This window comes from Talpa europaea (genome assembly GCF_964194135.1).
Source record: "Talpa europaea genome assembly, chromosome: 14".
Classification (NCBI taxonomy): domain Eukaryota; kingdom Metazoa; phylum Chordata; class Mammalia; order Eulipotyphla; family Talpidae; genus Talpa; species Talpa europaea.
In genome coordinates this window covers 19,973,983-19,999,063 of record NC_140082.1, presented here as the reverse complement: position 1 = coordinate 19,999,063, position 25,081 = coordinate 19,973,983, and the positions used below count along the sequence as shown (strand labels likewise).

The following is a 25,081-nucleotide window of genomic DNA, read 5'->3' as shown; positions in this document are numbered from 1 at the left end:
TGTATAAAGACCCGCTGACACACTCAGTAGGAGAGACTTGCACCAATATAAGAGTGCTTGTGTCTGCCTCACCACACTTCCCCTCAGCCCCCAAGTATTCACCGATGCTGTCCATCCTCTCCTTTCGGGGATGCCTTACACGACATCTAGCTGGAGCTGGTCTCCAGCAGCCCCCTCCTCTTGGCATGCAGCCTTGTTAGTGGAAAGGCCAGCCTGACTCCATCAGACAAAAGGAGAATTTGCAAGTGATGAGGGAAATCAAACTAGCTTATTGCACGTGGGTTGGATGTTTATCTAATGGGACTTTCACTGCAGCAGTTGTGTCATTGCTTTCCCCTTTACTATCAATTTCAAGATAACTTTGGACATTTTCCTCTTCCAGAAGGACCGCCATAAGGAAAGTTGAAACCAAATGGGTAAGTTGAGTTCTAGTGAGTTTAGAAGACAGAGGAGCTTTGTATGTTGAGATGCTGAAAGGAAGGACTGTCTACAAAGTGTTTTTAGGAGCCAGGACATGTCTAGACATTCTACTTCTTCTCAGAACCCTCTTAGGAATCACATCAATGAGTTCTGAGGCTTGCCGGGCCCACCTCTGCCTGTCTCCGACCCGTGGAGCCAGGGCTTGCCTTGCCTTTGAGGTCCGGAGTTAAGGAAGCAGCCATATAAGTGCCCAGGGCAAGGCAGCCCAGACAGGTGAGGTGATGGGGTTAAGGTCACCTGCTGGTTGGAGGTAAATTCCAGACGAGAATACTCGTTTCTGGGCTGCAAATCCAGTGTCATTTCCATAATATGATAATGTATTTGTTTCACATGTCTCAGTTACCTAACGATGGTTTTCCCCTTTCTTTGGCAAGAGAGTGACTCTTTCCCCCAGCAGAGTTCCGTGGTGATGCACGGATAATCCTCAGGAACATCCCTGGGCTAAGTTCTTCCATCTTCAAGTGTCATTCAGGCATCCAGGGGAGTCTTTCTCTCCCTCGACATCCCTCTGTCTCTTGCTTTCTCCCTCCCCAACCCCCTTTCTCCTCTTACTCCCCCCTCCCTCTCTCTCCTTCTCCCCCTAGTCCCACTTTCATTTCCCCAGCCCCTTCCCCTATCAGGAAGGCACTGTGGGCTGAGAAAATGCCCCAGGCGGGCCTCAGTAGCAAGCACAGCCTACTGTTGATTCACCGCAGTGCCAGCACGGACACAGCCCTCCAATTGGTACTTGGCAGGAGGTCTTGGCTCTCAGCACAATGGTGCTTTGTCATTACGAATGATCCAGTGCACTGAACTGAGCTGGCACCAATAACCTCCGCACTCCTGCCAACAGGCCACATGACTGGCACTTTCTGAATCCCTGTCCCTCAGTGCACCTGCACAGGACAGGCCAGAGAAAGCAGCCGGGAGAAGTTTCTGCGTTTCCGGTATAGGCCCATGGCTCCCACCATGGCTCCCGTTCAAATCACTCCCTGAGTTGGGTACAGGCTCTTTAGATGTGACCGCAGGGTCGCAACTGATGTGTCTGGGAACAGGCCTGTGGGGAGACGCCTGGCGGAGTCACCTCTGCCGCCCCAGGGAATGGGCTGGAGGAGTGATGTTCTTGGCTGTGGCCCACAGCCACTCGGGTGCTATTAGAGAATTTTTTCCTTTTATATTGTCTTTTTCCAAGGACTTACAATGTGTCAAGCACGGCTATCAAATACACACGTTTCACTGTGTCTCCCATTGTGCAATTTTCATCCCAGAATGTTGGGTCACCCTTCTGAGTGGAGCTGGTCCAGATGAACAGGCGCTGCTCACAGAGGGGGTGTCCACACTGCAACCTGCCATCCTGTTATAGGACAGGGAGAGGGGCAGCCCAAACCCCGCAAACCTGCCTATTCTAAATGGGTTCTGCCATCCGCCGCATCAACAGAAAACATAGGAGACTTTAAGGGGAAGGAACTTTAATAAAACTAGGAAACAATACAGGTAAGGCAAAGAGTCTAGTTTCTAAATGAAGCACCCAAAGTGACCCGTCCCCTTGTGGGTAAAAGTCCATCCATATGGGATCAGCCCAGAGCAAGGCCCCAAAGCCTGCCCCAAGTCTAAAGCATCTTCCAGTGGGGACCCACAGCAAAGGGTCAGAAACAACCAGACAGGCCCGGAAGGAAAAGAGCAAAATCAACATCAAGATAAAAGCTGCCATGGTCACCTCCCCATGGGTCTCACCCACATCTGTGTCACCCAGTCCACGACCACAAGACAAGCGCTGTTTCTTCACGTGTCTTTAGGCTCCATGCGCCTACCTCCAGGTCTCCTTCTGTTCCATCCTGCTTCCTACCTCAGTCTCTTCTTCAGCTTCTCCTCTTCCTGCTCAGCTCCACCCTCCCTTGGGTGGGGCAGGGAACTTCCCCCTTTCCTGGGGACCACCCTGTTACAATCCCACGAGGAACACCACTCCTTAGGCTTCCAGCGAATTTCACTTCAAAATGTCAACAGAAGAGAAGATTGTTTTTAAAATTTCCTTAATCACATAGACTGTTATGAGAATACTTTTCAGGTTTTATAATGAAATCATATACTCTGAAGATGGGAAGAACTCCACTTCCTCCAACTGAGGCTTCAACATCTTCATCCAAGTTTTGCTCCAATAGAAAGTGGATGGCATTGGCTTCAAATTGCTCCTCAGCTAGCTCATGAGCCCTTGGAGATTCGCTTTGGGTTGTTTTAAAATGTGTCTTAGGGGGATGAGAAAGCCAAACTTGTATGATTGCCTGAATAATGAATGACAATCTACAGGGTAGTTCTATCAACTACTGAAAGTGGTATACTCAACTGTAATTGTTAAATTGTTTATTTTGTCTTTCAATTCTCTTCATTTTTGCTTCCTAAATTTTGAGACTCTGCTATTAGGTACTATTACATTTATAATTGTTCTATCTTCCTGATGCATTTACCTTTTATCATGATGAAATGCCCCTCCTTGTCTCTAGTAACATTTTTTTATCTTAAAGTCTATCTTGCCTGATAGTAGTATAGCCACCTTGACTCTCACTGTGACTGTTTGCATGGTATACCCTTTTCATCATTTGTATCTTTTTACATGAAATATGTCCCTCTTGTAGATAGTATCTATTGACTCTTGCTTTTTTTATACAGTCTGAAAATCATTGCCTTTAGATTATAGTGTTTAGTCTATTTATATTTAATATAATTATGGAGATGGTTAGATTTAGGCCTGCCACTTTATTTTTGATGACTCATTAAAAAAATGTGTTGCCCCTTTGTGCTTTTTTGCTAAACAATTTTTTTAGGGGAGCTTTATTGGTTTTTTTTTTTGTTATATTCTTAGTGGTTGCTCTACAGATTAAATATGCACATTAATTTATACCATTTATTCCATTTAATATTGACTTAATTCCAGTAAAATATAACAATTTATGTATATTTTCATTTCCAACCCACTCCTTTGTGTTATAAACATATAGCTATATAGTTTATAACCACATTAACATATTATTACTTTTGCTTTACATAATCTTATGTCTTTTAATAAAGTTAGACAACCCCAACATGTAAAATATCAAGTACAGAAACTAGATAATATGGTTATCACAGAACACTTGTACCCTGCATTCATTCTGGGTGAGGGAAGGCTTTGGAGAAGACCATAATGCCTTGCTGCTTTGGCCATGAGTAAGGACATAATATTCTGATGATGCTCCACTTTTAATTTGGTCTTCCTCCCAGCCATTCTTCCTCCCTCATTCTCCGTTCACCCCTCCGTTCACCCTTATCCACCACAGTGTGACCCAGAGTGCGAGAGCCTGATAGAGAAGAAGGTTGGATGTGGGGCTAGCAAAGTACATAAGAAAATAAGATCTAATATTTAATAGGCCTAATAAGAAAATAAGATCTAATATTTATTTTTTTAAAAAAAGATTTATTTTATTTTTATTCATACAAGATGGGTTATAGGCCAGAGGTGTAGAGAGGGTGGCGGTGAGAGGATTCACCAGAAGCAGTGTGGGGAACAGAACAGGCAGATTGACTGAAATACACTGCTGAGGGGAGCAGCAGGTGAGTCAGGAGAGGTCTGCTGTGCTATGTGGGTACCTCCCGGGCAGGGAATAGAACGCGTCCTGCAGTGGCTGCAGTTGCTTCATAGGTTGCCTCTTAATCCCTTGCGCCACCAGGGAGGCCCAAGACCTAATATATATATTGAGCCATATCTTATGTTACTTCCACTACTCTAACTCAGGGGGATTTTCCTGTGCCAGGGAGCTAGAGCAAAGCTTCTCCGCCCTGTTCTTCCCCATGATGGTGGAGATGAAGGAGATCAAGTCTGATATGAATCTGGACTTCTTGAGGAGGAATAACATTGTACTTGGCTCTTTTTACCCACCAGTTTTGGACACAAAGAGCTTCTGGACTGGCCAGAGACTGTCTAATTTACCAGTTCTCAGAAGAGGAGGGTGAGATTTTCATGTTGTTGTACTCTTTTCTTTTTTTGAGCATTTTTATTTTATTTTATATATTTTTAATATCATTTTTCATTTTTGCACAATGTATGCATTTTCATCTGGGTTATAGTCCCATTACAATTCCCACGCCCCTTGTTTTGATCCTCCTCCTATTAAGAAAGCATCCAGAATTCTCTGATGTTTGCCTCAGGAGGGAAACATACACCTGATGCTGAAAATGCCTAATTATGACCACCTGCCTTTCCTTCTCACTTCAGGCCACATACATTTATAAAACCATGTCCTTACAGGATGCATGAGAACAGTGATTGCAGTTACACCAAAGCCAGGGTTCTGCGTACAGAGCTGCACTTTGAATGACGAATAGTGAGAAGAGGCAGGCATGTAAAGGGAATTGCTAGCGATGCTTGAAAATGGACGGAAGGCACAGGTGTCACCAGCCACCTGGGGCAGTTATTTTGCAATGAAGTAGCATAAAATCAGAGAGCATAGCGGAGTCCATTTCATGCTTCTGAGGTCCGGGTGGTGTTGGGTGAGGGGTGGGGAGGAGAAGATTGGGCAAGGGAAAAGGAGAGAGCCCTGGGCACGATGACTCAACGCCAGGAGACATTCTGAAGGTCATGATCCAAGTCGAGGCTCAGCTGGAGTGGCTGCACCCCTGCCAGGGAGGCTTCAAATATTCACTGTCAAGTTGATGAACTGGGAAGTGAGGGATCAAGGGAGAGAGAGAGAGAAGGGCTGGTTATTCTTGGTTGGTTTTTCTTTCACTTCTCTACCAGTTTATGTCACAGGAGCACCTACATCTGATCTTTTTGCCCGCAAACATGGACTTCTAACTCAACTGGACACCTCAGCACTTTAAGTTTTGCTGGGTGAAGTCAAGTCCAGCATGGATGGTGAGAGAGAGCAAGCCTGCTTTCTCCCCACCAAAGCAGACAGTGCCTGAGGCACCATGGGCAGCAGAATAAGTTGCCTTTTCTGCTTTAAGGAGGAGTGCCCAGCTGGAGGAGAGAGGTGATGTTCCATTATGGAGGGGCTGCAGAAAGGGAAGCAAGCCTCTGAAGTGGCACAGAGTTCCTCCTCATCTATGTCCTGGGACCCATCCCGCCTCCTTCTTCCCACCAGCATTCTGAATACAGCATGGGGGCTGCAAGAGCATAATAGGTTTTCTCTCCTCTCTGCCCTCTGGAAAGCTGGTGGATTCTTTGGCAGAAAAGCTGCAGGTGAGGCCAACTCAGGCTGGGACTGGCTGTTTGCAAGGTGGAGGGGAGGCTGCATTCAGGACAATGGCTTTGCTGCACTCTGGACTCACAGGGGAATTAAAAAAATAGCAATGCTTGGGGCCTATCTCTAGGTATTTGGATTTATTGGACTGGGGCATGGCCAGGGCACTGGGTTTTAAAATCGCCTCTTGTGATGCAGATGGACAATCAGAGTCGAGCAAGCGTAGCATAAAAAGAGGGGATGCAAATATTTTTCCAGTTATGTCGGTAAATAACTATGGGATGAGGGCAAGAACCTGCCAGAGGACTTTGGTGTGTTGAGGCCAGGGGGACAGGGACAAAGCATTCAGCAGTCCTCACGCCAGCGGACGTTGGGTTGGAAGTGGCACCTTGAACCTGAAACAATGGAAAGCTTCCTCTCTGCTCTTGGGTCTTTGAGGGACACGTTGCTGTTGAAAGACAACCCTCCCCTTCCCCCTGTTGCCGCATGGACAGGGAGCGACTGTCACGCTCCCTTCGTGCCTGTTAGTGGTAAACTTTGAAGTCAATGAGAAATAAAAGTGGGTCTACGGTCACTCGTGTTCTCATAAGGAATTAGTTTGAGTGTGTCCTTTTTTTAAAAAAAATACTGAGGTGTTATTTTTCACAGTTATCAATCAGAGAGCTACATTCACTGCATGGTGGCACATGCTAAAGGTAGAAGTGAATACTAGAAATGAAAAATGACCAGGTTCTGTTCTCATTGAAATTATAATGTAGTCAGGGATCTGAGACACACATGTAAGAAAAGTAGTGATGAGTCAATATAATAAACTGCCAAATTGCACATGATATTGATAACCAAAGTTTTGGTATGAGGTTAAGACCTAGATCTCTTTCTACAAATGAAGAAAGAAACTGAGGAACAGAGCAGATGGAGTGAACAAAATCAGCAAAAGGAGAGGGTCCATCCCCCATCTACTACATAATGTCAACAACCTTTCACTGGGACAAGTCGATAAAGTGGTACCCAAGTCCAAAGCTGCTACTGAATTTGGGAAGGTAGGAGGGAAGTCAGGTGGACAGAGAAACACCTGAGACATGGGGGAGGGGTGCAGGCTGTTAGGGAGAGCAGAGCTGAGCAGAGAGACAGGGAGAGAAGGAAAAAGTGGGACGCAAACACCATGGGAACCATGAATCACCCCACAGTGTCTACTCTACTTTTGGGAGGAGCTTGTCTCACCAGCATCCTCAAACTGCAGGACATTTCAGAGTCACTGGGGACCCAGCTAAAACAAGACCTGATGGAACAGGTCTGGGACTTCATATCTCCTCTGCAGTGTTTGTTTTATTTTATTCACTTATTTTATTGAGATGTAATTGACATGCAACACTGTGTATGCTGAAAGCGACAACTTGTTGGTTCCACCCATTTTCATACTACAGTATAGTGGCCACTGTGGTCCTGGTTCCCTTACGCATCACAGAATTGTCATTTATTTTTTGTGCAAGAACAATTAAGACCTAGTCTTTTAGCAGCTTGGAGGTGTAGAACAGGGCACTGTTGACTGTAATCACTATGTTGTTGCTCTGCATTTCCAACCAGCTCCCCATATGCCCATATGCCATTTGCAGACCACATTCTGGGCAGCAGGGAAAAGGTGAGCCCCACCAGGACGTATCTTCCAGGCCCCTGAAACTCTGAACCACACACTCCCTCTGTCATCTCCCTCTGCTGTGTCCTTGTAACTGGAAAATACTGAATATTTATCTGGGTTTTTCAGGTAGAGGTGTGTGTGTTTGTGTACATGGGCACATACCCAAGAATCACGCAACCCACAGATGATGTGAGCAAGCAGGGGGCAGCAACCAAATTGGAGCTAGAAGGCAGGCAGGCCGAGGAGCTGATTTGGCAGAAAGACAAGAAGGCAGAGTTTGCTCACTCTGTTCCGGGTGATAAATCTCTACATGCCTCAATTTCCACCTCTGCAAAATCCGTATAGCATTAGACCTTAGCTCACAGGACTGTTGTAAAGATTACATCGACTGTTAAGTGAACAGTACCTCAAAAACATTAACAATTTTATTATGGTTAATTACCCTCATGGTTAAATGTCAGCCCCCATGACAATCGTGTAATCAGCAAATGTGTATGGAGCATAGGTTGTCTGCCCACCCCTGGCTGCATCCCTGAGCCAAAGGTCTGACTTGGCCATACCTCACTGATGTTCAGATGAAAGAACTCCTTGTTTTTTGTGCTGAGAGCCTGGAACACCCCTGAGGGGAGAGAATGAGAGAGCGGTCATTGCTGGGGTAACTCCTGCAACAAGTTTCATTCTCTCCCCAGCACCAAGGGGCCCTCCTTCGAGGCTGGGCAGCTCCTCTGGGGGTGTACAGGAGTCTAGAGCTGTGGACCTGGGCGTTCTTCATTCCGCTTCAACTCTGTCACAGCCCTGTCTTGAGGGGCAGAGTAGGTATGAATGACCAGAGGCTGCAAACTCTAAAGACCAGTCACACATAATCTCTCTCTCTTCCAGGGGTCACAAATTCTGTTTGAGATAACAGGGCAGGTGTCCGGGATTTATAATACAGAAAGGTGGGAAAATGGAGTGAGGAAGAGAGAGGGGGAGAGACTCTTCTGATTCTCTGTGCTATGACAGGATTTGACCAGAAATTGGACAGTTCCTCAGATATGAGTCAGAAACCCAACCTCACCCCCACCCTGTCATCCTACACAAAGGGGCTGGGATGTGGAGAGCGTGATTATTGTAACAAATGCTGTGCAGAGAAGACTTACACATGACGGCCCCTCAGCTCGCCATATACATCACTGTAAAAGGTATCAGGCTTTTCTGCCCTCCCGCCGTTAGGATGGATGACAGAATCCTGCGGTCCTGAGCGCATGCCTGATGGCGGGCACCTGGAGTAGGGTGTGGGCATGCATAGGTGGGTCCACCTGAGCTAAGAGACGGGTTTATAAGGGTGGTCAGCAGAGTGCGGTGTGGTGGTAGTACGGTGTCGAGGGTGGAGGAGTGGAGTGTACGGAGGAGGACAGCGACTACAAACAACGGCGAAGAGCATGTGGCTGCTAGAACCGCTCATAAACCTATCCAGAATGGGTTGGTTGCTTTACACAGGTGGACTCCAGAGGCCTGGCATTATTTGTCACAAACCCACGTGTGATCTTTAGCCAACAGACTTGGACTAATGGACTTGGACTAATGAACCTGGACTGATAGTCCTGCCAGAAGGTGGAGGACCTTAGCAGTTTATGTTTTTTTGGGAATCTGGGGGTGGCCAGTGGGCCTTGATGGCCAAAAGCAGCCTGTGCCTGCCCAGCAGCCAGGCAAGGAGAAAAGCCAACTGAGAAGGCAAAAGCTGGTGCTGATGCTAAGTTGAGAAGCCGTGAGTGGCTGTTAAGCAGCCTGAGTATGCTGAAGCCCTGTGAGTCTCGTAAAATCACCTGTGGGTGATGCCCTGCTCGTTGTCGAGTGAGGTGAGGAGCTGAGGAACCTGTCCTTGGGGGACGGGTGGGGAACGTGGCTTGCGGTATCCAAGGATCCCCGACCCATGTGCTTGTGCAGTTGGTTGGCCTGAATGCAGGGGTCTGCGGCGAGTCGCATTGGTGGCTGTGAAAGCCGACTGTTGGAGCTACTACAGACAGAAACCCTGAGTGTTGGGTGATTACCCCCAAAGAGTAGAGAATCCCCAATCCAGGAGTGAGTGTATCCTGGTGGTGGATGCTGTGTGTGGCTTGTAGCCGAGGCTATAGCCAGAGAAGTTCAGGAAGCCTGACGGCTTCTGGTATGTTACAGTAGTTGCCATGAGTGGTTCCCCTCCCTCATATGAGCAGTGCCTTCAGCAGCAGATTTGGTGGCTCATCTGCTGGTACCAATAATTGTCTTTTGCACTAGGTTGGTGCCCTGCCTGGATTTATTTGTGTTCTGTTGTATTTTGTTGTTATATTGTGATGTATTTGCTTTTGTGGGCCATGGCTGCATTATTTATGTTTGCTAAGAAAATTGTACATATAAAGACTATATGGCAGAAAACCCTGACGGGGTGGACTGTAGGGTAAGGAAAAAAGTCAGGCTTTTCTGCCCTCCCGCTATCAGGATAGATGAAGGATCCTTGCGGTCCTGAATGCATGCCTGATGGCGGGCACCTGGAGTAGGGTGTGGGCATAGGTACATGGGATTCACCTGGGCTAAGACTGTGCTTTTAAGGGCGGCATCATGGGGACACCAGCAGAAGCCAAGAACGAATAGAAGCCGAGAAGAACAGAAGCCAAAAGAGAAGCCGAGAGAGAAGCAGAGAAGCAGCAGCAGAGATCACCGGAGAGCCCAGATAGAGTGAGGATGTGCTGGGGGCTGGGAGGACTGCCAGCCTCCTGGTCCCCCAGTACCCCTGCCTCCTGTGTACCTGGTAATCCCAATAAAAGACCTGCAAAACCACTGAGGACTGTGACTCCTCCTTAACCCAGTCTGCTGGATCAGAAAACCTGCACTGTGGCCAGTCCAGGCCTTACAATGGGCATAAGTCGGCAAGATGATCATGCAGACGGGTATGGAGCCTTCTGAAGACATGGAAGGACTAAGGAGTAACAGACTGTTTGCCTGTGACGACGCTGGAGGCTTCATGGTGGCACAGGAGACGGACAAGTTCTGGGAGCTACAGGACAAGACCTCGCATGGAGGGGACGCCCGAGAGCACCAGCCAATTACCCCTGAGACAGCAAGAATCATCGTCGGGGAAGAGAGGACCACGATTTGGAGCTCGCCAGTGCTGCTGGCAGGGAGAGGCCTGATGGACTGGGACTGAAAAATCACACGTGGGTTTGTGACAAATAATGCCAGGCCTCTGGAGTCCGCCTGTGTAAAGCAACCAACCCATTCCGGGTAAGTTTATGAGCGTTTCTAGCAGCCACATGCTCTTTGCCGTGGTTTGTAGTCGCCGCGCTCCTCCGTACACTCCACTCCTCCACCCTCGACACCGCACTACCACCACACCGCGCTCTGCGGCACCACCCTTATAAACCCGTCTCTTAGCTCAGGTGGACCCACCTACGCATGCCCACACCCTACTCCAGGTGCCCGCCATCAGGCATGCACTCAGGACCGCAGGGTTCCGTCATCTATCCTGATGGCGGGAGGGCAGAAAAGCCTGATACCTTTTACCTTACCCTACAGTCACATAGATGAGCCCACAGCCCTGGGGCCCGTCTTTGCTGTAATTGTTGTCGGGTTGCCACCTTCATGCTCCCAGAAGGTGACTGAAGGTGGACAGTGTCCCGTGGTCAGGGTCCGGCAGCCCCACTGGATACTCACGGCCGGCATTCTCCAGCCGCACCAGGCAGTTGAGGAAGTCGTCGAAGCCCAGCTGGAGCTCCTCGTCTGCGTACCTGAGGACCATCAGCTGCAGGAGGTGGTTGCTCAGCTGGAAGCCTGCGGGGAAGTGTGTGAAGACACAGGCCACTGTGGCTGAGCCCCAAGGGGTTCACCTCCAGGAAGTGCCCAGTCTGCCTAGGGGTGAACTAACAAAAGGGGTCCCCCTGTCCAGTGGAGGCTGCTGTCCTGGGTTTGAATGCAGCAGGTGGACTGTGTCCAGGAGGGAGGCGGCTGTGCCCGGACTTCAATGAAATTGGGTCTTGCTGTCGATGAGACCCACTCACGTTCTCCCCCAGCCTCCCTGTAGTTCCCTGCCTGAGCTCACCTCCAGCTGCTCCTGCTGGGCATCTGGGGGTTCCAGCCACAAAACCCATAGTAAGTGAACATTTCTCAGTGGCATTTGGACCCAAAGCTGTTGGGGGCTCTAGAAACCTGTTTCTCAAAGGAGATGCCGCTGCCCAGAGTGAATGACAAGGTGCTGGCTTCATTCACACACATTTCTGGGGGAGGGAGAACACCAGGCGGGTCACAGGCCTGCATGCAAGGTGGGCGCTGCTCAGGCCCGTGGGGGGTGGGCTTTGCTTGGGTTTCCTCATTGGTGGAATAAGGGGTTTCCCCAAGTAAAATTCCTTCTAGAGCCAATAGTTAAATGCTTTGATTTCTAACCAAATTCCTTAGAAATGATTTTTCCCCCCTTCTATTTTATTTTAACCTACATACTCCCTGGCCAGGAAATGGTCAAAGTACTGCCTAGAAGTGCAGCCAGGGTCTCCCTGTCTGCTCAGTCCAGCTCCACACAGAGAAGACCCACCCCTGAGTAGTTTTGGGAGCCTGCAGGGTGGGTGCCCAGAGTGCTGCAGCTGCACTCGCTGGGGACAAGGTGGGGAGGGCGACCCCATTTTCTCCCCAAATGAGAATGGGAAAGACTTGGTCACATCCCTCTTGGAAGGCAAATTCTGTGTCCCTACTTGGGTTTCTTCCTCTGGAAAGAGGTCACCAACCCCTAAGAAAACCAGGCTCATCTCAACTGTTTCTCACACTTGAAAGTCATCTCTTGTCTTCTCCCTCACATGGGACCCAAATGGTCCTGATTTTGTAAATTCTGTCCCTGTAGAGCCAAAAGCTGATGAACTTTCCAGGTGCTTGGTTACCTGGGAGGGAACGAGAGCACAGGTGTTGGCAGAGGCCAGGGGCCATTTCCCTGAAACATGCTCTGTGAGAAGCACCACACAGCCTGGTGGGGCCTGTGGGGTGCAAAGGACAGTGGAGCCCCAGAGGCTCAGCCTGCCATGGTCGTGGCATAGCCAGAGGCACCCCAAACCCATCCTTCCTGCCGGGAGCAGTGGACGAACTATGTATAAACCATCCGGTTAGGATTCAGTCTGCTGGTGAGCAAGCCGGGGGAAGGGCCGCCGACGGCAGAGTCTGTGAGTGTGTGAGTCTGTGAGCGGCCCGCTGCCTGCAAACCACAGCCCAGGCGTGCCCTGTCTGTCGGTCACACTCACCCTCTGAAAGCAGATCAGAGGCCTGGCAGCACTGTGGCTTGGCGCCGAAGGGTCCCATGGAACTCTGCTTGGGCAGAAAACTTAGCCGAGGCTCAGAGGCCTCTGAGGGTCACACTAAGTTCATCTTCTGTGGATATATTTTTAAAAATCCTGCCAACATTGCACAGTGATTTAAAATGCGGGCCCTGAAGTGATTGAGCGAGTTCTGGGTCTGACGTCTGGCTCTGCCCTTAAGAGGCATCTGCTCAGGTCAAAAACCCGCCGCCTCCTGGAGTCCAGAGCAAAGCAAGCGGTGTCTGCAGGCAGCACCTGACACACAGGCAGCCTGCACCCGGCCCCGGGCTTTTGTTACCTGCGGCTTTCAGGGCGATCCGCAGCTCGTAGGAGGACATGGGGCCGGATTTGTCAGCGTCGAATTGACAGAAAAGGTTCTGGGGGAGGAGAGCAGAGGCATGGAGGAGGAGGGTCCCGGGGAGGGGACACCTGCCCGGGCAGTAGTGGGGGGCGGCCAGTGTGGAGGGCAGAGTCCTCACCAGGGCCCAAAGAGGCATGGGCTGTGTTGGGCCCTGCAAAGAGGTTGCTTCCTTTGGCTTTCACTCGGGGTGGAAGCACCATGGTGCCTCCAGAAGTATCACAAACCCTCCTGGAATTTCATCATTGTAGAGTGAGGAAAAATGTCAGGCTTTTCTGCCCTCCTGCCATCAGGATAGATGATGGATCCTTGAGGTCCTGAATGCATGCCTGATGGTAGACACCTGGAATAGGGTGTGGGCATAGGTAGATGGGATTCACCTGGGCTAAGACTGTGCTTTTAAGGGCGGCGTCATGGGGCCGCCAGCAGCAGCAGCAGAAGCCGAGAAGCAGCAGAAGCCGAAAGAGAAGACGAGAGAGAAGCAGAGAAGAAGCAGCAGAAACAGAGAACGCCAGAGAGCCCAGATAGAGTGAGGATTTGCTGGGGGCTGTGAGGACTGCCAGCCTCCCAGCCCCCCAGCACCCCTGCCTGCCTTATGCCTGGTGAACCCCAATAAAAGACCTGCAAAAACCACTGAGGACTCTGACTCCTCCTTTACCAGGTCTGCATGGGATCAGAAAACCTGCCCATTCCTGTCCTTACAATCATGATTTGTTCTCCTGTGCCTTTTCTGAAAATTAACCCTCCTCCCTGCATCACCATGTTCTTTAAAATCCCCCTTCTGCTCTAGGTCTGTACAATCCCCTTGGCGCCATGCACGGTAGGGTTACGTACCATCCACTTCTTCAGTTTGTCCCAGAACACTTTGAATTCATCAAACTCCAGCTTCCCGTTGCCACTGGTCTGTGTCAGGAGGGAGTTAAGGAAGAAGAAGCAAGTATGTTTCAACCTGAGAAATCAGAGCCAGGCAGTGTGACGGGCATGGGTGACATGGATTCGGCCTTCTAGGGAGATGGTTCAATTGTTAAACCAGGAATCTCTGAAGAAGGCAGAAGGTAGGGGTCAGACAGGGAGTATACCTGAAGATGAAACACCCATGAAACCCCCCCAACACACCCCTCTTCATTTCCTGGGATGGGACCCCAAAGTGGCGATAAGATTCTCAAGTCCTTTTGGAAGTGAGTCAGAAAGTTAAATTGATTTAAGACCCTAAAGAGCACAAAAGAAAAACAAACTTATCTAAACTCTTCTCTTCGAGGCTGGTCCTTACAGATGCAGCAAATGCAAACAACCTTGGGCTGAGCTCCAGGGCCAGCTGGGAACTGAGATGCAGAGAGAGAAGGGGTTCTCCAGGGGAGGAGGCAGCACCAATGGAAATTCAAAACTGCAAGTATCTGATGAGAAGCTTCTTCATTCATCATTATGAAGTGCCCCGTGACGAGCCAACAACCTTCAGCCAAGTCCATATTTCTTTGCCCCTCACCTACTTTTCAGCTTCTTTTCATATTGGTCCCTTGTGCCCTGAACTGCTTAGTTCCCTTTGTCTCCCACAGGCTGGGGACATTAAAACTTCCAAATAATTGTCACTCAATGGTATGAAGCATTGGGCTTACAACCCTGTGACAATCAGTTCTATCTCATATTTGGGCCCCAAATCTCTGCCCCTGCTCCTGGTGGGAAGCAGGTCCAAGAGAAAGGCCTTGCTCATCTCCCCTCAAGAAGGAGGAGCAAGTGGTGAGGTGAGGAGCAGGAGTAACTCCAGAATGAGGTGTTGTCACAGGCAACAACGGTTACTAAAAGTTCCTTGTCCTTGCTCTGGTCCTGAAGAAAAACACAGCTGAGAGTGAGATGGAGAACTTTTGTAGGCATCACCAACCCTGAATTGACTTAAGGAAAACAGGAGTTGGGACCGAGGTGGCGAATTCCATAGCACCTACCCTGGATGAATGATGCCAACCTCATTACCTAATGGCCATGAGTCAAGAGAACAGGTAGCACATGCTCATCCACGTGCCCCACAGCCCCTGCACCTTTAGAGCTCAGAGATGGCCTTTGAGAAAATAGCCCATCACCTCTTCAGGTCGCTGGCTCCTGATTAAACCTGATTTCCTTCCACCAGCTCTCGTCTCTTGAGCTTTGGCCTTCGAGCTGCACATAGCTGGACCCTGGCTCTGGTAACATCTTCAAAAACAATCCCTCACAGAGAGTCTGTGCCTCTGGGTTCTGTTCCATTTCTAGTTCCAGGGGTCTCCCAGTCTTTGGCTACTGTTTGTGAAGACTAGCCTGCAGGTTACAGGTGCCATGTCCTAGGGAGGTCTGCAGACAAAAACACTTAACATCTATTTTTGCCCACATATTTGGAAGGATACGTCCATTAGAGAAAAGATGTTTTTGCATGAAATCAGATTTAGCTTCTTAAACTGAATGTCCTTTTCTGAAATCACACATGAAAGTAGAATTATTTGAAATCTGATAAGACTGTTCCCAGCTGCTGAGAGTCTCACAGTGTGGCTGGCTAGGGTGTTTTCCTTGTCAGTCACTTAGGATACTGAGGAAAGCAGAAGCTGACATGGCCCTTGGGAAGGAAAATTTATAGAACATGAATAATGCCTTAAAAATGGAAATATTCTTCTATCCAATTATTCTCTATGAAGTCTTTTTTAAAAAAAAATTAAACCTCCCCCCCCCTTTTTTTTTAAGATTTTTATTTATAGAAGAACTGGGGTACAGGCCAGATGCGTGGGAGGGTTAGAGGATTCACCAGAGATAGAGCGGGGAGCAGAACAGGCAGACTGACGAAACACATTGCTGAGGGGAGCAGCAGGCGAGACAGGAGAGGTCTGCTGTGCCATGTGGGACCCTCACTGGCCAGCTGGGATCAAACCCGCACTGCAGAGGCTGTGGAGAGCTTCACAGTGGGGCATTCATCTGCCTGAGCCACTAGGGAGGCCCTCTCTTTATGATTTCTAAGCAACGAATTGTAAATGAAGACTTTTATTATTAGGTTATAATGGAAAAAGTTAGAAGTTCTAGAAAGGACCAATGGAAGGGTCTCAACAATAAGTTGGGTTATGTTTCTATGACGGATTATTACCCAATCTTTACGAATTTTTAAGCATATTTAATGATGTGGGGGAAATGTTCATAAAAATTCATTCTACAAAGCAGGGTTAAAATTATTGGAGAAATTTGAGCATTCATACACTGCTAATGGAAATGAAAAAGAAATGCTTTGGAAAATGGTCAGGCAGTTCCTTAAAAGATTTGCTATAAAATGGGGCCTCCCCGGTGGTGCAGCGGTTGAGTGCTGGGTTGCCAAGCTGCCCGAGGCCTCTGCAGCGCTGGCTGGGTCCCCGGCTGCTCCCCTGCCACCGGAGGAGGGTCCCACATGGCGCACAGACCTTTCCTGCCGCCCGCTGCTCCCCTCAGCAGTGTACTTCGGTCCTTCTGCCTGCTCTGCTCCCCGCTCTGGCTCTGGTGAATTCTCTCACCCTCCCGTGCTTCTGACTGTACCCAGTGCTTGTATAAACAAACAAACAAACAAATAAAAATACATGCCTCTCAAAAAAAAATTTAAAAAAAAGATTCGCTATAAAATTACTTCTGAATTTGAGCAATTCTTTTAACTATATTCCCAAGAGACATGAAAATACATGTCCACACAACAAACATGTCACATGAGTGAATATTATCCTGTATATTACATGCTACAACGTGGATGAACCTTGAAAATGTCCCACTCACCCATCCGTCCACACACTGATATATGATAAACGGACACTTGCCCGCAGACACACAATTTTATCAAGAGTTATTTATGGGTGTTGAGATGACTAGTGATTTTTATCTTTGTCATCATCTTTTCTGCATTTTAAAGAATTTCCTCCTGCAAACCTGCATCATTTTTGGAATCAGGAAAGAAACCACAAAAGCTATTTTTAAAGTCTGCCTGAACCCAGTCCTGGAGCAGGGAGCCTGGAGAGCAGAGCAGAATCAGGCTGGGTGCCCATCATGTGTCCACTATTCCATGGGAGCCCTGGGGATCCCTGAGGAGTGGTGGGTGGGAACACTTACTCTTTTGCAGCACAGCATCTAAAACATATTTGAGTTCTTCAGCTGACACCTCCATGTCCTGTTGAAGTGGAGACAATATCTTTTGTGACTCAGTATCTTCTTACAGTTTCTTTCAATGATGAGCTTAATTTGACTTGAGAGTTAGTCCATCCCTCAGCACCCTGTTGCTTTCCCGGGCGCCCTGTACTGTGGCCACAGCCTGCTCACACATCTGGGACCTTCCAGCCACCCAGGGAGGGAGGTAAGTCAGGCCAGCCCAAGCATGCTTCCCCCAGCCCTGAGCCCAAGCTCCCTAAATGGCTTCTGTGTCAGAGGACACTGGGATGTGAGTTTCCAAGCCTCTGTCACAGCAAAAGCACCAGGAGAGCTTCAAAAATGCCCATAATGGGGCTTATCCCAGGGGCTTATCCCAGAAGCACTGGGAGAACTTCAAGAATGCCCATACTGGGGCTTATCCCACTTTGATCAGGACAACTGGGAGTATGCTTCATTGATTATTTTTAGAAGCTCTGGGATGAATTTCAGAACCATTGACCTGGATGGTCCAGTAAATCCCACTAAATCTCAGCACCGGCTGCGCTCAGAAGCTTGAGAGAAATGCAGAGTCTTAGAGGTAGGCTGATATTATTTACAACTACCAGCTGAGAGCTTTCAAGGGCACACGGCTAGAGCAGTATCCAGGACATAGGAAGCCTGGGCAGGAAGGGAAGACCCCCACTCCCCCGACCCCCATAGAGCCAGGGTCTCCAACAAGCAAGCTGAGCAGCTGAGAGGGTGGGAATGGGCAGGGAAAGGGCAGGAAGCAGAGCACAGATGCTCCAGGTTGCCTGACCCGCAGCTGCCCAAACTGGCCACATCTCTGTGAACTGGCAAAATGTGGGCATGCATTGGTGGCATCACAGTAACTGTCCTGACAACACCACCTTCAGCAGAGCAGAGAGAGCAGGATGAAGGTGCCAATTTCTGGGCAGAGGTCAAAGGAATCCCCTCCTAAGTCTTCTGTAGTTCCCACATAAAGTTTCTGGGTCAGGCTGGGTTCCGCTGGGTGCTGTGGCCCCATCAGTGCAGTCTGGAGTGAGAGTTGTGAGGAGGAGGCCGTCCTTGGCCCTTCTCAAGAGAAGAGGGCTCTTTCTCCCCGCCAGCTCCTGCCTGCCTCTGGGTCTGTCTCTGGAAGTGTCACCTCATCCTTGGAGGGGGAGGCCAGGCCCCTCGGCCCTGCAGGGCATCAAGGGCACGGGCACCCCTACCTCACCAGCAATTTGTTCAAACAGGGCCCGGAACCGCTGCTCCTCCTCTGTCTCCCGAGCAGGCGAAGTTGGCTGCTGAGGCTAAAAATGAACCAGAGGAACTTGCTTGGGAGCCACAAGAGAGAAATGGACATTTAGCTTCCCAAAGAAAAAGCAGGAAAGGCGAGCCCTGGGCAGGAGGTGGTACCGCCCACAGGTGGAGAGGCCAGGACCTCCATGGCAGCCTCACAGGCCTGTGCTGGGTGGTGCCCAGGACTGGCCACAGCAAGTAGCATTGGGAATGAGAGTTTCCTCTCCTTGTGAGGGCTCTTTAGAAGAAACATCTGGAAGGACTTACTGGGACTGGTCGTGCCCTCCTCACCTGACGGATGAGAGGACTTTTGGAAACCTGACTCCTGGCAGAGGACTGGTCCAGCCAGGGCTGCCATCACCCTCCCCTTCTTCCAGGGCATACTGCACCACCGTGACTATCATTACCTGCTTCATCATTTGTCACGGTAGGTGGTAAATCTTTATAGGCAGGATCTTTCTAGTACAGAGCAAAAGGTCAGTAAAGGTTTAGGATGTTTTGTTTCGGGTCTACTCATAAGCTGCATCCCAGAAAGGGCAGCAAGGAGAAGAAAGTCCTTCCTGAAAACTGGTCACTGCTTGAGATGGGGGTGTCAGATGTTCTGGTCACATCAGCATCTCTTGGAAGCCTTACAACCCTTGGCAAGAATAAAAGCAGCCCCGACCTCTCTCCCAACAGACAACATCAGGGAGAATTTATGTGCTCCCCAAGCCCACCGTCAAAAATTCTGCTTGCTTCTCCCGTTTTTGTTTTATCAGTTGCTTTTCTGAAATTGCATACTTTTTAAAGAGATTCCATCCACCTAAAAAACATCAGTAACCTCTCAGGAAACAGAGGGAGTGGGCAGTTCTGTTGGAAGAGAGGTCACTTTTGTTCTCCAAGAGGTTAGAATCAAGGTACTTCCTCGCATCGAGGTAACCATTCCTTGAACTTTGGAATTTTAAGTGATGTTATGGTGTGAAGGAAATTTCCAGGACAGTCGCTGAATCCCACCCTCCACAGTAGCCCAAGAAGGCTCACCTCAGGAAGGGCAATGTCTACATTTCCATCCATGTCCCTGTGGGCACAAAAACCATGTTGATAATCATAGATTCACTTCCCCATTAGACGCTGCAGAGCTACAGGGTTCAGAAGTGCTGGAAGGTTCTGTACCATAGAAGCCTTCCTCTTCTGTGACTGCATTTCACAGGGTGTGCAGCCTCCAGGCACGGACCTCCCTCTCCACTCGTCACTCAGACCTTGCTCAGCATGAAAGTTGGAGGAAGACCATGTGGTCATCACTCCAAGCAGGACTTGTCCATTCTGAATTGTGAAAGAAGACACTCAGCTCGTTGAGGGTTAATCATTAGTGGGAAAATTTTAAAAGCTTATAGAGCAAGTTGAGGTGGAACCAACAAGATCACTTTTGAAGCTGGATTCTTCACCCTTGGCCCTTCCCCCATCGATGTGACCCCCTGAGCCCACTGGGAGGGTGTGTTTCTGTGCTCACAGGTGGAGGAATCAGGAGAACCGTGACAGCAGGTTTACTTTGCTGCCCACACATATGGGGAACCCGCAGCACTTGGGAAGTAGTCAGATTAGAGGAGGAGCAGGCTTTAGCTGTCAAATATGAAAATATCTGGAAGAATTCAGGTTTTTTTTAAAGATTTATTTATTTATTTATACAAGCACTGGGTACAGTCAGAAGTGTGGGAGGTAAGAGAATTCACCAGAGTCAGAGCAGGGAGCAAACAGCCTCATCGTGGGAGGACGCTGTTGAGCCGTGCCATGTGGAATCCTCGCCGGCTGCCCCTGCGCCACCACTGGAGTCCCTGGAAGAATTCGGTTTTACAGATTAAACATCGAAGCATTTCCAAAGACAAATTATTGAAAATTCAAAGGGAAAAAAATAATCAAACATTAAGATGAAACCAGGACAGTCCCCTTTACCTCCTCACCCCCTGGGCCTCGACAACATAACCCTTTCAGAGCTTTTCATTATAGTTTAGGAGTCTCCAGTGAGGACGAAGCCAAGGGAAATTGAGCTGAAGGTGGCGTTTCTGTGACTGAGCTACTTGTGTCTGTTACTGATACTTGTGGAATCAAAGCAGATGGTACACTGTGTATGATATTCACCATCACAGCAGATTATACGCTGCATCTTTTATGTTCATATCACCTTCCATTATTCACTATTGTACATCCACTGAAAATAGAGTTACCTTTGACCTCACCCCCCTAACGGACAGAGAACATGAAGGGTACAAGATGGGCTCAGCCACAGGATTTGCCGATCTGCACGGATCTCGCATAGGGGTCTTTTGTGTGAATGGATACTGTCAGTTCATCCTCAGTGTGTATCAGTATCTGAGAGAAGACTGGAGAAAGACTTAGCAGCAGAGTTTTAAAAATCAAAGATTGCATTGCTTATCTGTTGCTGACGAGAAAGAACCACGGCTTCTGCAAGTCCAGTCAACAGCATTCACCAGGCATACAGGCTTAAGGAATCCCAAGTTAGAGGGATGTTCAGGGCTTTTGTTTGATGACCCTTAGGAGTTTTTGCTGAGCAGGTCAGTGAATGAGGGCTGGGGAGCTGGCTGCCCTCCCATCCCTGTAAAGTGAAACAGCCTGAGGGAGAAGTCAAGAGAGCCAAGAGGGCAGAACAGACTATCACAAGCATATCACTGATCGATCTGTGCCTAAAGCCCACTCTGCAACTCTGGACTTTTCAGTTATGTAGGACAATAAATTCTTTTTATTTCTTTTCTTTTTTGGGGAAAGATTTATTTATTTTGCATGCAAGAATTGGGGTACAGGCCAGAGGTGTGGGGGTGAGAGGATTCACCAGAGGCATAGTGGGGAACAGAACAGGCAGACTGACTGAAATACACTGCTGAGGGGAGCAGTGGGTGAGACAGGAGAGGTCTGCTGTGCCATATGTGGGTCACCTCCCTGGCCCAGGGTTGAACTCGTGCTGTAGAGGCTGAAGATAGCTGCATAGTGCTGAGACTTAACCCCTTATGCCACCAGGGAGGCCCAATTCTTTTTATTTCTAAACTAGTGTGAGTGTGTCTTCTATTACTTGTCAGGGAAGATAACCCAAGTGGTAAAACAAAGGCGGTTCCTTGAGCAATTCTTATCAAAAGTCCTACCAAACCTTTGCCATCCTCTTTTCCCAATCATCACTGAAATGCTTCTGTCTAGCTCCATGTTTTGGGCCTTCTCTAGGGTCCTGGGCCTGATCCACTGATGTCCTGGTTTGGACTCAACACTTGGTGACAACAAAGAGAAGGGCAGGGAGACTACCAATCCAGGGATTCGCGGGAGCCTCAGCTGTGGAGCCCCGAACCCAGCTTCCTTGGTGGACCGTCACTTACCACTTGCGGAGGGCATCCTCCTCTAGGGCATCAGGAGTGAGGCAGCAGATCTTAACTTCGTCAAAATGGTCCTTGATGTGTGCAAATGCCATCCTGCAGCAAAGTGGAGAGAGACATGCTCTGGACGGATGACGTTGCATGACCTACTCATTCATCCAACAGTTATTGAGCACTTGCTTCTGTCCTAGAGGACTGGGCAGAAATCAGGCCTGGGAGAAGAAAATAGACTCCCTCCAAAAAAAAAAAAAAGGTAAAGAAAAGGTTAAGAAAGATAAAAAGGAAGAAAAGCTTAAAATATAGGTTGAGCTATATAAGTGTCCGGAGCATGCTCAGTGTTGCGCAACACGTGCCATCAATTAAGTTTCGCTTTACCGTTTCGCCTGCTGAGAAACCACAGGTTTTTCCTGTTAATCAAATGAGACTGGGAGGTATGATGGGAGGAGCTACCAGGATATAAGAGGAAAACGCGGGAGAGAGGAGAGAAGAAAAAGAGAGTTAGGAGAACCACGAGAGAGGGGTTACTGCGAGAGGAACAGAGAGAAGGCCAGGGAAGTAAGAAAGACAGGGAAAAGTAAGACATGGAAAAGTAAGAGAAGGAAAAGGAAAAATAAAGAAGTATGCGCTAGCGTCAAGTTGTCTCAAGCCCCTCATTTCATCCTCAACCCTTCTCTTTTCGTGCCTACGAATCCCGCGGGTCGGGACATACAAATCCCATGGGTCGGGACATATAAGCACTACAAAGGAAAACAAAGTAGGGTGAAGGGGGAGCGTGCAGTGTGGGGGATATTTTAGATAAACAGCTAAGGGAACTTCTGACTGTTCAGGTGGAGGCCTGGAGTGTAGGGGTTGGGACATAATGACTTTTTGACAGTCCAGGTAGGTGGAGAACAAGATCTTAAGATGGCTAAGTCAGTAAAGGATGATATTCAAAGATAATGGTGGACCAGGGTGGTCATCATAAGACTTTCAGCTTTCACTCTGATTAGATGGAGAAACAGTGGATGTGCTAACATGACCCATAACCCTTGACCCATGAGAAAGGGCACAGATAGAAGTGGAGGCACCAGCTATGAAGTGTGTGCTGTTGTCCAGGTGACAGATGAGGGTGGGTCAGTGCAGGCTGGTAGGACGGGAGGTGGTGAGCAGTGATCAGGTTTAAGACATATTTTGGAGGTTGAGCCTATAGGACTTATGGAGGATTAAATGTGAGGAAATGAAAGAAAGGCAAGAAGATATGTGGTTTGAATAGTTGGATGGATAAAGACGGAGAAGACTGTGTTGTAGCAAGTTTGGGAGAGAAGGATTTGAGGTTTAGGCATGTGATCCTGGGATGTGCTAGTGAGTAGATATTCACAGGGAGATACTGAGTAGATCCTTGAATATATGGCTCTGGAATTCCAAGGAAAGGAACTGCAGATATCAACTTGGGAGTATTGAAACCATGGGTGACCCCCAGAATAGTTGTGTATGTTTGACAATCTCTTGAACCTGCTCTTAGGAAGGCAACATGGTGTGACACTTTTCTATGAGTCCTATGACACAAACGTGTGCAGAAGAAATTGATCTTAAGGCATATTCCAAGCTGGTCAGAACCAAGAGATTACTGACACAAAACCAAGAAAACAGGAAAAAGAACAGATTAGACCACACCCAGAAGCAAGGGGTCCATCCCAAGAATCTGGAAGCCTTTTCATATATAGATCCATTGGTAACTATTTGATCAGACTTAATCAAGCCCATAAATTTTATATTCCTAACTTTTATTTCCTTTCTACCTCCATTTCTATAAAATCATTTCTAGTTTCCAGATTTGAGCCTTGGCTCCTATCTCCTTGTTGGTTGACCTCACAATTAAAAAACACTTTCTTCCCCCCAAAATGGTGCTGTAGTGATTGATTTTGATGAGTGACAGGAAGTGAGCCTATTGCTAGTTTCAGTATCAGTGTAAAGAGAGTGTGATATTTTAATTTATAAGAAATATTTTGTCATTCAGGTGACCAAAATACATTTCTCATATATTTGGTCTTTATCCACAGTTCCTGACAAGTGGCTCCTGGAACTTGGATTTTCTTAGAGTTGAAAGTGATAAAAACTGTCTTTGTTATGTAAAGTTGGGGAGTTTGGAATGCATCTAATGAGAGGAACTAGGTTTTGCTCCGGTCTAATGACCCAAAGGACATAGAAACATTAATTCAAAAGGGCACCTGCACCACAATGTTTATAGCAGCACTATTTGCAATAGCTAAGCTATGGAAACAACACAAATACCCCAAAATACATGACTGGATCAAGAAGATGTGGTACATATACACAATGGAATATTACTCAGCAATCAAAAAAAGATAAACTCAGGCAATTTGCAACAACATGGATGGAGCTGGAAGGGTATCGTGCTCAGTGAAATAAGCCAGAAAAAGAAAAATACCGCATGGTCTCACTCATAGCAGGAATTTAGAAAACCTAAATAAGGGACCAGAAAAAAAGACTCATTATAATAAAGTAAAAATCAAAATCAACAAGCAACTACAAACCAGAGACACACTACGAGCGGTGGAGAGGAAAGGAATGGAGAAATTAGGGTCAAAATAAGGGGGGGTGGGAATTGTATGGGGAATAAAATCAAAATGAAAATGCATACATTGTGCAAAAATGAAAAATGATGTAAAAAATATATAAAATGAAAAAAAAAGGAAGGACTCAGGCCAGAATTCACTGGCATGAGCATATGAAAGGAAACAGAACCAGAAATCAGACATTTGTGGTCTTGCAGAGTTGGAAGAGTCAACTGTTTCCGTGTCACACAGGAAGAAACAAGACTTGACAATATTTCTAGAGATAAAGGGCCATTAACCAACTTTCCGTTACCAAAGATTTTCAGCTCTGTGGAAAGGCCAGATTAAGAATTCCTTCTCACTGATCTGTATTTTGAGATGCTCCAAAGGTGGCTGCCTTCAAGGGTCCCTGTCACCAAGTTGGGCCTGGAGGTAGTGACCCAGGGAGCAGCTTGCTGCCCACATGCCAATTCCCTGGGTGGCAGATTCAAATGCAAACTTGGATGGTGGATGGTTCAGTGGAGGGAGGCTGGGTGAGAGCTGGGAGGATGAACCTTCTGTTTCCCGGGTCACATGGATTCCCTTGACACTCTAAACAAATCTGGAGATGGGGAGAGTCCCAAACACGTGACATATTAAATCCTTTGCCAACCTGGGTGGATATAAGGGTTTTGAGACAGGTGTATGTGATTTACTGAAATGTACGATAAAATGATAGGAAGAAATGGGGTGTTCTTTACACCCAAAGGCCATGGGGGCTTGTCATACCTGTTTTGCAGTTAGTATAGAAATAAAGAGGTAAGAACTGTACCAGAATTCTCCTTTGTC

General features: G+C 48.0%; 1 protein-coding gene across 1 annotated transcript in view; it reads right to left on the bottom strand.

Moving 5' to 3' along the window:
* Window positions 1–5,120: 5,120 nt before the first annotated feature.
* The window catches only part of LOC311183689 (calpain-9-like), a gene marked incomplete at both ends in the record, with an annotated part of 74,013 nt that continues 54,052 nt past the window's right edge, over window positions 5,121–25,081 (bottom strand). The window contains 11 exon segments of the mRNA XM_084253233.1: window positions 5,121–5,147; window positions 7,869–7,927; window positions 10,978–11,094; window positions 12,895–12,973; window positions 13,789–13,857; window positions 15,324–15,388; window positions 17,029–17,086; window positions 18,276–18,356; window positions 19,366–19,402; window positions 21,597–21,697; window positions 21,701–21,794. Of these exon segments, the coding sequence (XP_084109359.1) occupies window positions 5,121–5,147; window positions 7,869–7,927; window positions 10,978–11,094; window positions 12,895–12,973; window positions 13,789–13,857; window positions 15,324–15,388; window positions 17,029–17,086; window positions 18,276–18,356; window positions 19,366–19,402; window positions 21,597–21,697; window positions 21,701–21,794 (787 nt within the window).